General features: G+C 38.6%; 1 protein-coding gene across 1 annotated transcript; it reads left to right on the top strand.

Moving 5' to 3' along the window:
- Positions 1 to 2,552: 2,552 nt before the first annotated feature.
- On the top strand, positions 2,553 to 8,839 carry LOC142986411 (uncharacterized). The gene is made up of 6 exons (XM_076134900.1): positions 2,553 to 2,693; positions 7,130 to 7,237; positions 7,395 to 7,535; positions 7,721 to 7,915; positions 8,071 to 8,295; positions 8,397 to 8,839. Exons 1-6 carry the CDS (start codon positions 2,642 to 2,644, stop codon positions 8,606 to 8,608), a joined length of 933 nt encoding a protein of 310 aa, XP_075991015.1. The 5' UTR covers positions 2,553 to 2,641; the 3' UTR covers positions 8,609 to 8,839.
- Positions 8,840 to 14,246: the final 5,407 nt, after the last annotated feature.

Below are 14,246 nucleotides of genomic sequence, written 5' to 3'. Positions count from 1 at the left end.
CTCAGAAAAGACTGTTTGGCCCGACCCAGGATTCGAACCCGAGACCTCTCGCACCGCAGTCGCATATACTACCGACCGCGCCACAGAGGCACTCATATGTATATACTTATATCATTTCCATTATATGGTTAATACATGTTATTGATTTCATATTTCAATAATTATTTTTACTCGTCAATTATAACGCACCCTCGGTTGTGTGCAACTAACAAACCATCGTCTAGGTCAGAGGTTATCTAGAGTGTTGCCGTTGGGTTGTTATGTCCGACTCATCGGCATGTGGAACAATATTTTGTGCTTCGGGCACGATTTGTGATGAGGGCCCTTGTTATGAGGACACATGTTGCGGTTTAGAAGGTATGCCCACAATTCTATCGGAATTTGCACATAGCCCCGCACTCCACCCTGGGTGCTGGTGTATGCATAATGTGCATACGAACCACTCCCATGGTCGTGAGCCGGGGCGATCACATAACGATTCCGATAAGTGTGTTACAGTAGGGAATTACATACAAATAATACTGATGATCTCGAGTTGATACGGTGACGACCCGTTTCCGAGTTGATACGTGGGCTTACGACCTTAAATCAACTTCAGAGTGGTCATTTGCTTTAGATAGTTAATTCTAGCAAAATCAATCATTATTTTATGTTTCACAGCACTTTCAGAAATGAATTAATGTTTGAATATTATGAATCTTCAAACCTGTATAACTCGGTTCAAAGCGATCCTACCGGTTTCGTGCCATACTAACTATTGCTTCAAATGGCTAGCTCTATCGATACATGCCATTTTTTTTGTTGGCCGGCACTTTGAAAAAAGGCCCAAAATGGATGATCTCCTTTTGAACTTCACTCGGGATTTTATTGTACAATCGTACACACTGGCCTATGAAGGATTTATTTATTTTTGGAGCCTAGTGGCTGGGGTAAAAAGTTTGTCTTTATTGCGTGTATTAATGTTGTGCATATCACTCTTTTTTTTTAAAAGATTCTTCTTTTTTTATGTACGCTAATTAAATTTTCATAAATATATTGATTTGCCACTGTCATTTTCCCCTTAGTGAATGTCTACTTCCTAAATTATAAATTGCACGAATAGCCGTTTTCTGCAGCACAAAGATGGTTTGGGTGTCGGCAGCGTTACCCCAGAGTAGAATTCCATAAGACATGACACTATGGAAGTAACTGAAGTAGACTAACCTAGCTGTTTCAATGTCACTAAGTTGACGAATTTTTCTGACCGCGTAGGCTGCAGAACTAAGTCTATTCGCCAATTGTGATATATGTGGTCCCCACTGTAACTTAGAATTTCGCCATTATTAACGCCATTAGATGACGTTGGCTTCCTGCATACGACCTCATTCCGACCAAAGAGTCGTAATACTCTTTCAATATTCCGACATATATATAATGTATGTATATGTAAAGTGAGTTTGTTTTGGGCGAGATGCCCAGCTTGTTTACTTGTTGCGGTGACACGGACTCACGTACTATACAAGGAAAACTGCCGCCTACATTATTGTAAACTAGTATTAGATCATCGCTCGAAGCACACGACCGTGCGCTAGCTCCTGCACTATATATACAATAACATACATAGTATACTTATATTTATATCAACATCTCATTCTACTCATAACACGTTATTTCAAAATGTTAAATGTCAAATGTCAAGTTTTTGCTAAACGTCCGTCACGTTCTATAGGTAGCAGTGAGTCCTCAGACTTAGCTCTAAACAGGTATTATTATTAACACACATTATTATTTTGGAAACAGGTATGTTGGAGGACCTTGAGGAAGACACTCGTCCAAACATGCGCTCACATCTCCGGTAGGTTTTTACAATCTTTTATTTCTACGTAAAATAATAACGCAGGTGCAACTCCATACTGGCACGCTGTTACAGTACTTTCAGTTTAAAATGCGTGTTGTAACACATTACACACGTGAACGAATAAGCAATGAGTTATGTTGACACTCGAACGTCTCGTACGTAGTTCGTTACTGCTGCCTCGTTGTGGACACCACCAGCACCACCGGCACCACCAGCACCACTGGCACCACTGGCACCACCGGCACCGCCAGCAGCTGCTGGACCACAAGTGCTCTACTAGTTGTCTAGTAGCAACGAGTGGCGCGGACCACCTCCGAATCCACGTCAATAATATGTATATTTTACAAACCAGTACAAAAGTATCTCTTTGTACTTTGTAGTTGTATAATATAGGTATATGTGGGACGCACCGCCACGGTTGGTAAAGGGCCACGAGACTACTGAACTGAACTGCCCACTACCAGCGCGGCAGCGGTGACATGAGGTTTGTGATGGACCTGTACGAGATGACTCACGCTGCTATTCTTGTTGCAATGTACGCACAGCGGGGAGAGCCATACAACTTTACGGATTTTATCTCATTAATAATGTAGGTAACTTATAAACAGGTTTAGTCATTTGAACATTCTTCGTCTAGAATTTGAAGCCTAAAGTAGGTACGATAACATTCGTTTTTTTTTTTAAATCAGGTGTGAAACTTGAATGTTATGTTTGTGTTTTTGAACAAGTTGTAGGCTAATGACGTTGTAGTGATTTAGTATAAATATAGTGTGCGGTGTGCGGTGGAGAGCTAGTGCTAAGATCATGTCGCTCGCCGCCGCCCGCGCCGCCGCGCTGCTGCTGCTGCTCGCCGCCGGTGAGTCCGCTCAGTCCGCTCAGTACGCTCTCCTCGCAGGCTGCACTCACACACCACCACACTGACACACTCCAAGCCCATCACTAATCATCGATCATGTAAATTGCCGCTAGCGATTTTACTAAATAAGAGTGATAGAGTTCTCATGTTCACATAATGACTGACATTGGTGTTAGTGAGTGTTCTCGCATCAAAAACACATGACGCACGAGTGCCGCCACTGACAGTGTGCAGCTGCACCAGTCACCGCTGTCACCGCTCCGTGTGGCGCAGTCGCTCGCCGTCTTCCAGCCTCACCCGGGACACGAGTATCTCTTCAGAGCCCTGATGGAGATGTTTTTAAAAGTACATACAGTACGTACATATTGATCGCAATGGCTGTCAAAAAACATATTTTATTTTCGTTAATTATTGTCTGTTTTTAAAGTCAGATCGCTCTAAATGTAACATAATATCAAGCATACCTCGGAATCGCACCACCTCTATATTTCATATTCGTATTCCACAATTGTAAATGAAAGTTTTAACATTAGTAAAGTGCAGTACAGTGAGTAGATCGTCCCAGAGAGCAGGACGGCAGCCTCCTGCCTCCAGACACACGGCCCCGCGCCCCACCACTCCCTCACTGCGAACTTCGTTCGTCAATGTGTTGTACGATCTTTACATTTTATCTAATGTAAATGATTCAATAACATTGATATTATTATTATTATATATTATTATAGATAAGTTAAATCTCCATTAATCTCAAAATTAGTCACAGTTATTATTCAAGGTTATTGCAATAACGTTCGTTCAAATTATATAAAAACGCTCCTCCGTGTTGACTGATTCCTATGAGCATAAAATACACCACCAAAACAAGAGCCAAGCTTATTACAAAACTGCTCGGCGGCTTCGTCGCTCCAACAATGGAGATCTAAGTGAGTGCCAAGCTCTGTACACTATCAAAAATGTATTTATAAAGAACAAGGTAACATTATGAACAAGTACGAATCTCTATTGCTTTATTATTGTTTTTTTAAAGACAGATTTTTTTATTGGATACTTGATTATGAGTTACTTGTGAGACTTAAAGTGGGTTACATCAGTCATTTTATAAAGTTATTAAACTTTTTTTTTAATTCTGATAATAGCTGGCTCATTCAGTCATCGTTCCTAAGGATCCCTGTTTTTTTTAAATATATTTTTCTCGTATATCGGATTCGATAGTCCTTTTTAGTTTTCTGTAAAACGTCGAGTTCCGTAAATGGTAAAACGGGACCCTATCACAAACCTCCGCTGTCTGTCTGTCTCCAGGCTGTATCTCATAATCCGTGACGGTTAAAAAGCTGACATTTTCACAAATTATGTATTTTCGTTGCCGCCATAACAAACAACAAATGCTAAAAAATAAAATAAAAGGGCAATAAACCCTATACAATAAACGTGTTTATGTCGTATTTCTTTCTCAGTTTTGAAAACGGTAACAGGTAGACGTTTAACATTTTCACAGAATATTATTTACTTGTATACTACCTTTCAAAATAAATAATAAAATAACATAAAGTAAATATGGTAGGGGGGCTCCCATACAACAAACGTTGTATTTATTTGATTTTTATTATAAATGATAGTACGGAACCCTTCGTGCGCGAGTCCGACTCGCATTTGTTATTTTTTTCTTTTTTAAACTTTAATATATCTCTAATGTAGATTTTACATACATACTTTTTTTAAATTGTTTCAAATAATAATTGTTCTCGTATAAAGTTGGTCGAAATGCAGTTACAAGGTTAAGGTGACGATCAGTGTGTTTATCGGTAGTCTGAACTTGTCTGTTGGTAGAGGACATTACAGCATGTTTGAAATACGTTCATATATTTTATAACCAATCCAACCAAATTGATTTGTTCAGAAAACTATATGTATATTGGTAGTTATCTGCAATATTGCGATCACGCTGATTTCTTTTAGTGTGTATAGTGTAAGCTCTGCTTTGTTTCAAATCAGATGGTAGTGCGTGAGTTGACCAAAAACTATTTATTCACATAACAATTTCATGTATCTACAAACAACAACATAGAGAGAAGCTTGCGTCTGTATACATATACGGACGCGCAATTATGTAGGTATATGACACACACGTGTCATATACATAATTATGTATTATGGTCATACTTCAGTATTCTGTTTATTGAAACTCGCCAAATATTAGTGTGCAGAGTTTTTTCTGTGTGCGACATGGATTTCGGCGACGTGTCCTCACGGAGCGTGGCCGACCACTGCTTTGGCGATCTTGCAGAGAACTTGACTCCTCGCATCGATTGATAGTGTAATACACGAAGTTACGGTTCACACAAAAGTTTTCAACTCACGAAAAACGTCCGTTGATTTTTTCCCGCTATGAATAGCGAACTCACGGTCGCAAGTAATTCTTTAGTTCTCTCTATTACCCAGATTATCCGAGGGATACACATAGAGACATTCACTAGCACGCACACGTGGTTGCTGCGCCCCGAGCGCCCTGACCCCCCTTACCTAACTGTGCAACATGTCATTGTAGTAATGTTCTGTGTCTGCACACTAGCGTGGTAGCTAGTGCCGCACCAACTACTTCTTCAAACTCTCAGTAGATGTTACATACTATGTTACGGCATACCGTGTCATTATTTAAATCCTAAGATTTACCAAGTGAATAGTGGAACAAGTTCGAAATAAAAGAATTGTTCGGACTTTTACCATTGAGAGTAGGTAAATCTTAGGATTTACCGGAAAATTTTAGGATTTACCATGGTTCGTGCTTTTACAGTAAGATATACATTAAATTACGTATAAAAATAATGACGAACATATAAACGTGTTCACGTCGTCATTTACATAATATCAGCTGACAACACTGACATAACAAACATCTGTGGCGACACGTGACGTGCTGCTTTTTTTTTTTTTTTTTTTTTTTTTTTATATATGTTACTGTAAAAGCCCGGACTGTGGTAAATCCTGAGATTTTCCGGTAAAACCTAAGATTTACCAACTCTCAATGGTAAAAGTCCGAACAATTCTTTTATTTCGAACTTTTACCCCTATTCACTTGGTAAATCTTAGGATATACCTCAAGGGCAGGTAAATGTAGGTAATATAAAGTAAGTTAATAGTTATAAAGAAGGAGTTTTCGGCAAACCGACATGGGTAGGTTAGGTTAGAAGGCTGAGGTGGGAGCGAGCGAAGCGAAGCTCCCACCTCAGCCTTCGTGGTTATTTTTTTTAAACCACCCAGAAGGAGGAGCCCCGCGAAGCGGGGCTCCGGCGACATCTTCAAAGTCTCATTATAACTATGTTACAGCATATAATTACATCCCTAGCAATATCATTATATTACGGCTCAAACACATTATAATATGACTTTATCAACTTTTACCGTGTCATTATGTAAATCCTAAGATTTGCCAATTAAATGGTGGTAAAAGTTCGAAATAAAAGAACGTTCGGACTTTTACCATTGAAAGTTGGTAAATCTTAGGTTATACCGGAAAATCTTAGGATTTACCACCGTTCGGGCTTTTACAGTAACATATATATTTTTTCTCAAGTCATGTTATATTATTGTAACATTTTCTTGACATGCGTGTGAACCGACGACGTACGTGCCGCGACGCGAGCTTCTCAGCGTCCTAGACTACGGTTTCAGCCTCCATCTCCGTCATAATATTAATGAAACTCCTCAGCTATATTGAAAAAAAAGATCGCTCAGTGGGTCTCGCGTACCGGTTCTTGGTTATCGTGAACCACTTTGTTATCTCACACTCCACCCCAAAACAATGACAAGTTCTAATTTAAACTTTATGAATGTAACACAGCTTAAAGTTAATTAAATATCATACGAATAACACTTATTCCAACAATATAAAACAAGATTTATCCGTACATCATTCGTTCAAGATGCCGTCACCAGACCAACAGAAATGAAGTATAAGTATAGTATCAATATCCACTCTAGACCGATCGGGAGAGACTGACACTTTACAGTTACATGCATAAAGCTACTACGATGGAGGCATTCCCCAAGTAAGGATTTTGAAAAATTTCGATCCCTAGGGGAGTAAAATCGGGGAACAAGTTTGTATAAATCTTCTTAGATTTTCGAGTGATGGAACTGAAATTAACCTACATTCACACATAGGATACTTTACTACGGGAAACGTTTTCACCCGGACGGAGCTACATTATATTTATGTTCGTATATCATCAATTGAATGGCCAACTTACCTAATACAAATGAGTAGTTTACAATGAGTGCCCACAGGTGCACTTGTACATAATAATATGTGTGGTGCAGTTTCATTTTAAATCAGCCAACTTAGAGCCAACTTGTGAGTGCTACCCGCTACACGTACCTATCAGTACATCACAGTGATGTATGTGTACAACTGTACATATGTGATGTTACGTTTTCAGATGTGGTCTGGTGCAAGTATGTGTTCGACGCGAACATCGGCGGCTGGATGAAGGCTCACAAGTTTGTCGCCACGTGGGAGGAAGCGTTCATCAAATGTCGCAGTGAAGGTGATTGTTCGCCTCGCTCTACTACACTCTACTACACCGTACTACACTGTAGTACACTGTAGTACAATGTAGTACACTGTAGTGCACACAACGCTCAGTGCCGCTGTTAGATAACTGGACGTGTGTTGATACAACATGTGTATGTGTTGTGTTGCAGACGCGCTGCTGATGTCGCCCACCAGCAAGGAGCTGGCGCTCGCGATGAGAGCGGCCGTCAGCAGCACCGAGCTGCCCACCGCCTACTACATCGGCACGAGCGCCGCCTTCTACCCCGGCGACCAGTACCTCTCCATTGAAGGTCACTCATCCACACACTCAAACTCAACACATTCAAGTGGTCATATCTATTATAAACATAATAATGAGTACTTAGTGTTATTTGTATTTATCAATAAGATACGTAACGAATGTTTTATTGTAGAAGAACCCAAAGTAATCCTATTACCTGTTACCTACATATATTTCGTCTGTATCTGTTGTCAGGTATTCCGCTCGACGACATGCCGGTGTCAGACATGATCGACCGCCTGGACGCGCGAGACGGCAAGTGCTTGAGCATGGACCGCGAGCGCATCCGTGTGGTGCCGTGCACCTCCAGGCTGCCCTACATCTGTTACAGAAAACAAAAAGATAATAACAGCAACAGAAACGAGACCGAATATGAACCCTACGACGACGGTAAGTGTCCACGGTCCGTACTCAGTGTACCGACCGGACGAGTGTCACTCTCTACCGACTCTCAGTTACACTCGGACGATAGAGACGTTCACGATGTTGCACTCCCTATATTAGTGATAGAGTTACAATGGTAAATCGTGATCGTGATCTTGCAGAGTACAAGCTGGAGGCGTCGACGGGCAGCTGCTACAAGTACCACGCGGTGGAGCGCACGTGGCACGACGCGTACCTCACGTGCGCCGACGAGGGCGCGCACCTGGTCGTCATCAACGACGAGCGCGAGGCGCGCGCCATCCACGCCCTGGGCCTGCCCACCTCCGGCTACATGTTCATCGGCATCCGCGACTGGAAGGACGACCACGACTGGCTCAGCGTGCACGGTCAGTGCTCACCCTCAGTCACTCGCCGCTCACCGCCCATGTACATACATATGTTGACAGACACCGATAGTACCCACATGTTATGCATTGACTCGTTTCAGGCGAAAGCTTGGAGTCGCTGTACGCGGAATGGCACGACGGGCACGAGGACGAGGTGACGGGCGAGCTGTGCGGCGTGCTCGACGGCCTCGCCAAGCTCAACCACTTCCGCTGCGACGACGAGCGACACTTCCTCTGCGAGAAGCCGCCCAAGAGCGCGCGCCTCCTGCCGCCGCGCGAGGAGCAGGCACAGGCCCGATACAATCGCTTCTAACAAACACCTGTCTCGCGCGATGACGCCACTGTCTACGACCTAGACTCACATTGAATACGTTCTTTAGTTCAACGAGTACAAATATATTTATTAAAATTGCGGTATTCAATGTAAGTACTTCGCTCGTTACTTTAATAATAGCATAAAAAGTCAACCCAAGGATTCATTAAAACAAATATATTATATACAATTATAAATATAAATATGAATAAAATATTGTTGGACAACTCACACAGGGTCATTTGATTCCCAACTAAGCAGAGCTTGTACTATAGTAATCAAATAACTGATAAACATACTTATATACTTATAAATATACATACTTATATGGATAAATCGAGAACCAGGCTCAGAACGAAATACTCGTACAAAGATTTGTCGTACGTCATACGGTTGTTACAGCGAGGTGACCGCCTAAACCGCTGCTGCGATCAAATAAACGATACATAGAGTCTCGTCATAATAGCTGGTGATATTTTGGGAGGCAATACTGCCTATCATTACTGCTTATCATTATTATTTGTACCTTTTAAAGACGACTTTAATTTACTTTAATCATCTTTGTATGGTGACACAATCCGGTGTTTATCCCTGTGCACACAATGCACTCTATAACTGGCTAGACTAACGGGAAAAACAGGAACGTGAGCGAGAAAAAAAAAAAAAAAAAAAAAAAAAAAAAAATATTGCGTACCCCAATCCCAATCCCGATCCCGATCCCGATCCCGATCACGATCCCGATCCCGATCCCGATCCCGATCCCGATCCCGATCCCGATCCCGATCCCGATCCCGATCCCGATCCCGGTCCCGATCCCGATCCAAATCTATCTAAACCCAAATCCTATACCTATACGTAAATACATACTAATACGTATCATCCATTTATCGTATATGTCGGAGATTCCGTAGGTTCCATGGTTATACGAATGAAATATCTTGAGTCCAAATCAAGTCATTTATTAATTACTGAATCTACCACTAGCTCGGAAAGGGGTAGAGCCTTATGAGAAGAGCTAGCGAGAAACTCACGGCCACTCCTTTTAATAACTTTAATCTATCTTTTACGTGACAGCACTCTCTCTCGTGTCGGGTCTAGGTGGAAGTGAACGACATATCGGTTCCCGTCGATGGACGCCACCGCCAAAATCAATTACAACTACTTATATGACAAATAATTAAATAACAGTTATATAATTCAAAATAGATAGCTTAATATTCAACTATAATATTTCTATGAATTTAACATAGCTTAGTTATTTAAATCAGACAAATAACATTAATTCAATCAATATAAAACCAACTTTATTCTTACATCATCCGTTCAAGATGGCGCCACTGGCGGCGAATAAAGGAAATGAAGTATTGCTAAATACTATAAGTATTTAGCAATATGATTTAGAATGGTAACATAAATTAGTCATAATTCTAGTTGTAATTATTAAAGATTATTTAACTTCATATTAACAATGTAATATCAAGCGTCTCCAAAACATTACAATATTCAATACAATATCTATTAACTGTCTTTGATAATTAACTCTCATATTTATAATTAACAATTACATATCAGTCTTATGTATTTTACATACGATATTTATTATTATATTATCAATTGGAATACCAATATAAAATCAATTAAAATGAGTAGTTCACAATGACTGCCGACAGATGGCACTAACGCGCCCATACGGCCAGACTGACTCCAGCGCGTCCCTTGCGCTGTCTATTGTTATTATGTAATTACATTCAAGCATGAACCATATACAAGAACTCTAAGACATTTAATTAATTAGGCAGCACCCACTACGGGATCTTGCCAACACATAAGGCAGCACCCACTTCGGGCTCTTGCCAACACATAAGGCAGCACCCACTTCGGGCTCTTGCCAACACATAAGGCAGCACCCACTTCGGGCTCTTGCCAACACAAGGCATCACCCACATGGGGATCTAGCCAAACCCAAAGGCATCACCTGTTCCCTCAGGATATAGCCACCAAGACCAGGAATAAGCGTTTAAGGAGGGATGGTTTGGATAGGAACACAAGGCATCACCCACATGGGGATCTAGCCAACACAAGGCATCACCCACGAGGGGATCTAGCCAACACAAGGCGTCACCCATTCAGGGATCTAGCCAACACAAGGCATCACCCACGAGGGGATCTAGCCAACACATAAGGCATCACCCATTCAGGGATCTAGCCAACACATAAGGCATCACCCATTCAGGGATCTAGCCAACACATAAGGCATCACCCATTCAGGGATCTAGCCAACACATAAGGCATCACCCATTCAGGGATCTAGCCAACACAAGGCATCACCCATTCAGGGATCTAGCCAAACCCAAAGGCATCACCTGTTCCCTCAGGATATAGCCACCAAGACCAGGAATAAGGATACGCATGGTGGCCAGCCAGCGTTTAAGGAGGGATGGTTTGGATAGGAATAAAAAAACAAAATAAAGATACACACATGCATCACATCATGAGTCAACAACATAATCAACTCAAAGAATCATGAACCAATACATAATCTTGTGAAATCAAATAATAGAAATCACACCATCATATAAGAATCAAAGAAATGATTAAATGGCAATCAACATAGTAAGTTGTCATGGATCACATTGTCAAAGAACAATGGCAAGTTTTTACCTGAGTGTTATATGAAGCGTCTACAAATGGGACACGTGCAAAAGTTAGTAATTAATTTAGCCCTTTTTTATGATGAAATTAACTTTTTCGGTAAAAGCCTAGCTTAAATTATTTACAAAATAAACTTTTACTTGAATACGTCCACATCCAGTGGACATAATCTTTTAGTCAGTATTACCACTTACAAAATGTTTCAAAATTATTATTTTGTTTTTAAATATCAAAAAACGATTATTAAGTGAACGTTAAAAACAAATCACATAGGTTTTGCTAAAAAAAAATAACAAATATAATTGATAGGTGTTTTAGTTACATATTTTATTATTAATGTTGTGATTAATAGTCAGGTATTATTAGATGAAAGTGTAATGGCAGCACTAAAAAAAATTTTTTTTTCCTTCCGTTGTTTAGAGTGATGTTGATAATCAATTATTTTCACAATCGATTGATCGATTATGACAAATATATATTATAATATGAAAAGAATAATCCATTTATAATAGCTTATTATTTTAAGCAATTTTATTAGCATATTTGATTTGTTTGCAATAATAATATGTACTTAAATATATAAAATAAAACCTCAAATAGCATTACAGTAATCACTGACGTTATCATTACAGCATCCACAAAAACTTCCTTAATCAAAAATATTTTTAATACTAAGTCGCAATATAACAGTGGTTTTTTTGGTTTTTAATCTTAATAATATCGTTTAAAAAATAATTAATTCGATTATATTCTATAATCGATTATGACTTCAATTATTTCAATAATCGATTAATTGATGATTGATTATCAGCATCACTAGTTGTTTACTTTGTTGTGAACTTGTAAGTTAGCTTTGCTTGCTACTGGTGTTACGATTGCTTTCTTGGTTTATCTTCAGTTTTGACTTGCATTGCCCCCGGACTCAATTCTCTGCCCCTCACGACTACTTGTGCTTTCTCATGGACTATCGACGTTAGTAAAGTAGGTATAGTACCTATCTATTTTTAACATTACTTACCATTTGTTTGCTGCATATACATCAGATTTTTATACAAAATTGTAAAATAATGCATTGTCTTTGCTCTCACGTAATCTAAATCTGTTTTTTAGACATAAATAATGTAGAACAGCAATTTACATAAGTTTTTTCATGATATAACCTCAAAATATAAAATTGATCATATTTTTTTCTTGTGGCCCTCTCAAACCAAAAATCTTAATGATTCTGTTTAAGTTAAAGAAACTCTATAGTTTTAACATTTTTTCATTCATAGACGCTCCAAAACGATGTCAGGTAAAACTTTGTATGGAGACTTGCCATTGTTCTTTGTAACTCAGAATTAAGTTCAAAATCAAAGTTACAATAATTTCTTTTTCATAATAAAACATACGTTTGTGTATATAAAATACAGTTAACGCCAGTGAGTCACAGAAACATTTTAGTAAGCATTAATCAACACTATTTGAACATACAAACATTTCATAATACATCCACACGCACAATTTTGAATATCAATAGGATTAACATTATAACATTAATAATGTCACAAAATATTATAACAATACAAATTTAAAGAAATAAGAATGAGAATATAACTTCAAGAATAATGTTAAAGAAGTTATAATTTGCTGAAATCATTAGTAGTCAGCAAAACTACTCTTAATATTAACTACTGATAATATTTCAAGTTTAATGAAATAGTCTCTACATTAATCCAAATCTGTTTGCATTAGTCACACATGGCTCTTATAGCTCTCTTATGATTCTGCCCATACGGTCATTACCTGAATTGTCAGAATCATTAAAAGTGTCTGACTGAGTTAAGGTGCAGGTGCAGCATTGTGATTTGCAATTTTACTAAGCAGCCACAAATGTTTACACCCTTTAGCTGGTAGGCAACACTTCTAAAATCTCCATAGACCCTTCAAGTTAAGAGCCTAGTTGAGTTGTGTGGGCATCGAATCATCACACAATGTGCAAGTTTAAATTTATAAATTGTAGCACTAGATTTATCAAAACAAGTTTTATTATTAAAGGACCGCTCGTCCATCCATAATTTATTCTAAGCAATATTCCTTGTGACTTCCTCAATATTATTTCGCATTAAATTATTGACATTTAATTTATTAATAGCAGATGGGTAATCTCTCTGCCAATTGTAACTCCAGAGGGCTTTTATTCAACTAATATGATTACAAAATATAGTTATATCCCAATACACATTTTAATTTCAGTCATACAGGTTCATCTTGATCAATCTATTTGAAAGGAATCTAAGTCACAGTTAAATTATACTAAGGAGCTATGCTTGTACAGAAGTTTGGTAAAACTATCTGAAATAGCCCGCTACACTATTAAATGAGCTCACTTTTCTATATTCATAGGAACCTGCTGAAGAACTAGTCTTAGCCTAAAATATTCCAGGATGCACTCCTTGTCCCATATTAATTCTGAAATATGCAGTACTAGTTTTGAAGAAAGAACTTATGTTGACTAAAAAATAACGGAACATGTTGATCTTGTCAAATTTCAGAATAATTAATACCTGCAATATGACCTGATCTAGAACTCAAATATCATTAAGAACTAAAACAATATTCCATTTGTCACCTAAGGTGAAACACATTTAGTTATAAAATTAGCACAGTGTTTTCAATAGTCTTTGCTTATAGCAGGACCATGGAAACCAGGAACCATATCTAACTTTTTGAAATCAATAAGTTTAACCAGATTTATGGATTTGATTTGGTTTGATATATTAATCATAATCACTTACTTGCCAGAAATGTGGTAATAACAAAGATATTAAAATCAATTTATAGAAGCAGTACACATTTCACCGTAACATTACAGCATGCAAATACATGTCAATAATAGGAATGGTTAAATATCATATTCAAATAATAAAATGAACAATAATTATTGTTAAGAGAATACTTGCCTCAAACAATATTTGAATTTGATTCATAAGATTCAAGTCCATCT

Source organism: Anticarsia gemmatalis, chromosome Z, assembly GCF_050436995.1.
Source record: "Anticarsia gemmatalis isolate Benzon Research Colony breed Stoneville strain chromosome Z, ilAntGemm2 primary, whole genome shotgun sequence".
Taxonomy (NCBI): domain Eukaryota; kingdom Metazoa; phylum Arthropoda; class Insecta; order Lepidoptera; family Erebidae; genus Anticarsia; species Anticarsia gemmatalis.
Note: the sequence above shows the minus strand (reverse complement) of the source record. Positions and strands in the feature narration are given on the sequence as shown.

Coding starts and splice junctions, on each gene's coding strand:
- LOC142986411 (XM_076134900.1), top strand. CDS start 2,642: ATGTCGCTCGCCGCCGCCCGCGCCGCCGCGCTGCTGCTGCTGCTCGCC. Junction 7,916..8,070: donor ATATGAACCCTACGACGACG/GTAAGTGTCCAC, acceptor GTGATCTTGCAG/AGTACAAGCTGGAGGCGTCG. Junction 8,296..8,396: donor CGACTGGCTCAGCGTGCACG/GTCAGTGCTCAC, acceptor GACTCGTTTCAG/GCGAAAGCTTGGAGTCGCTG.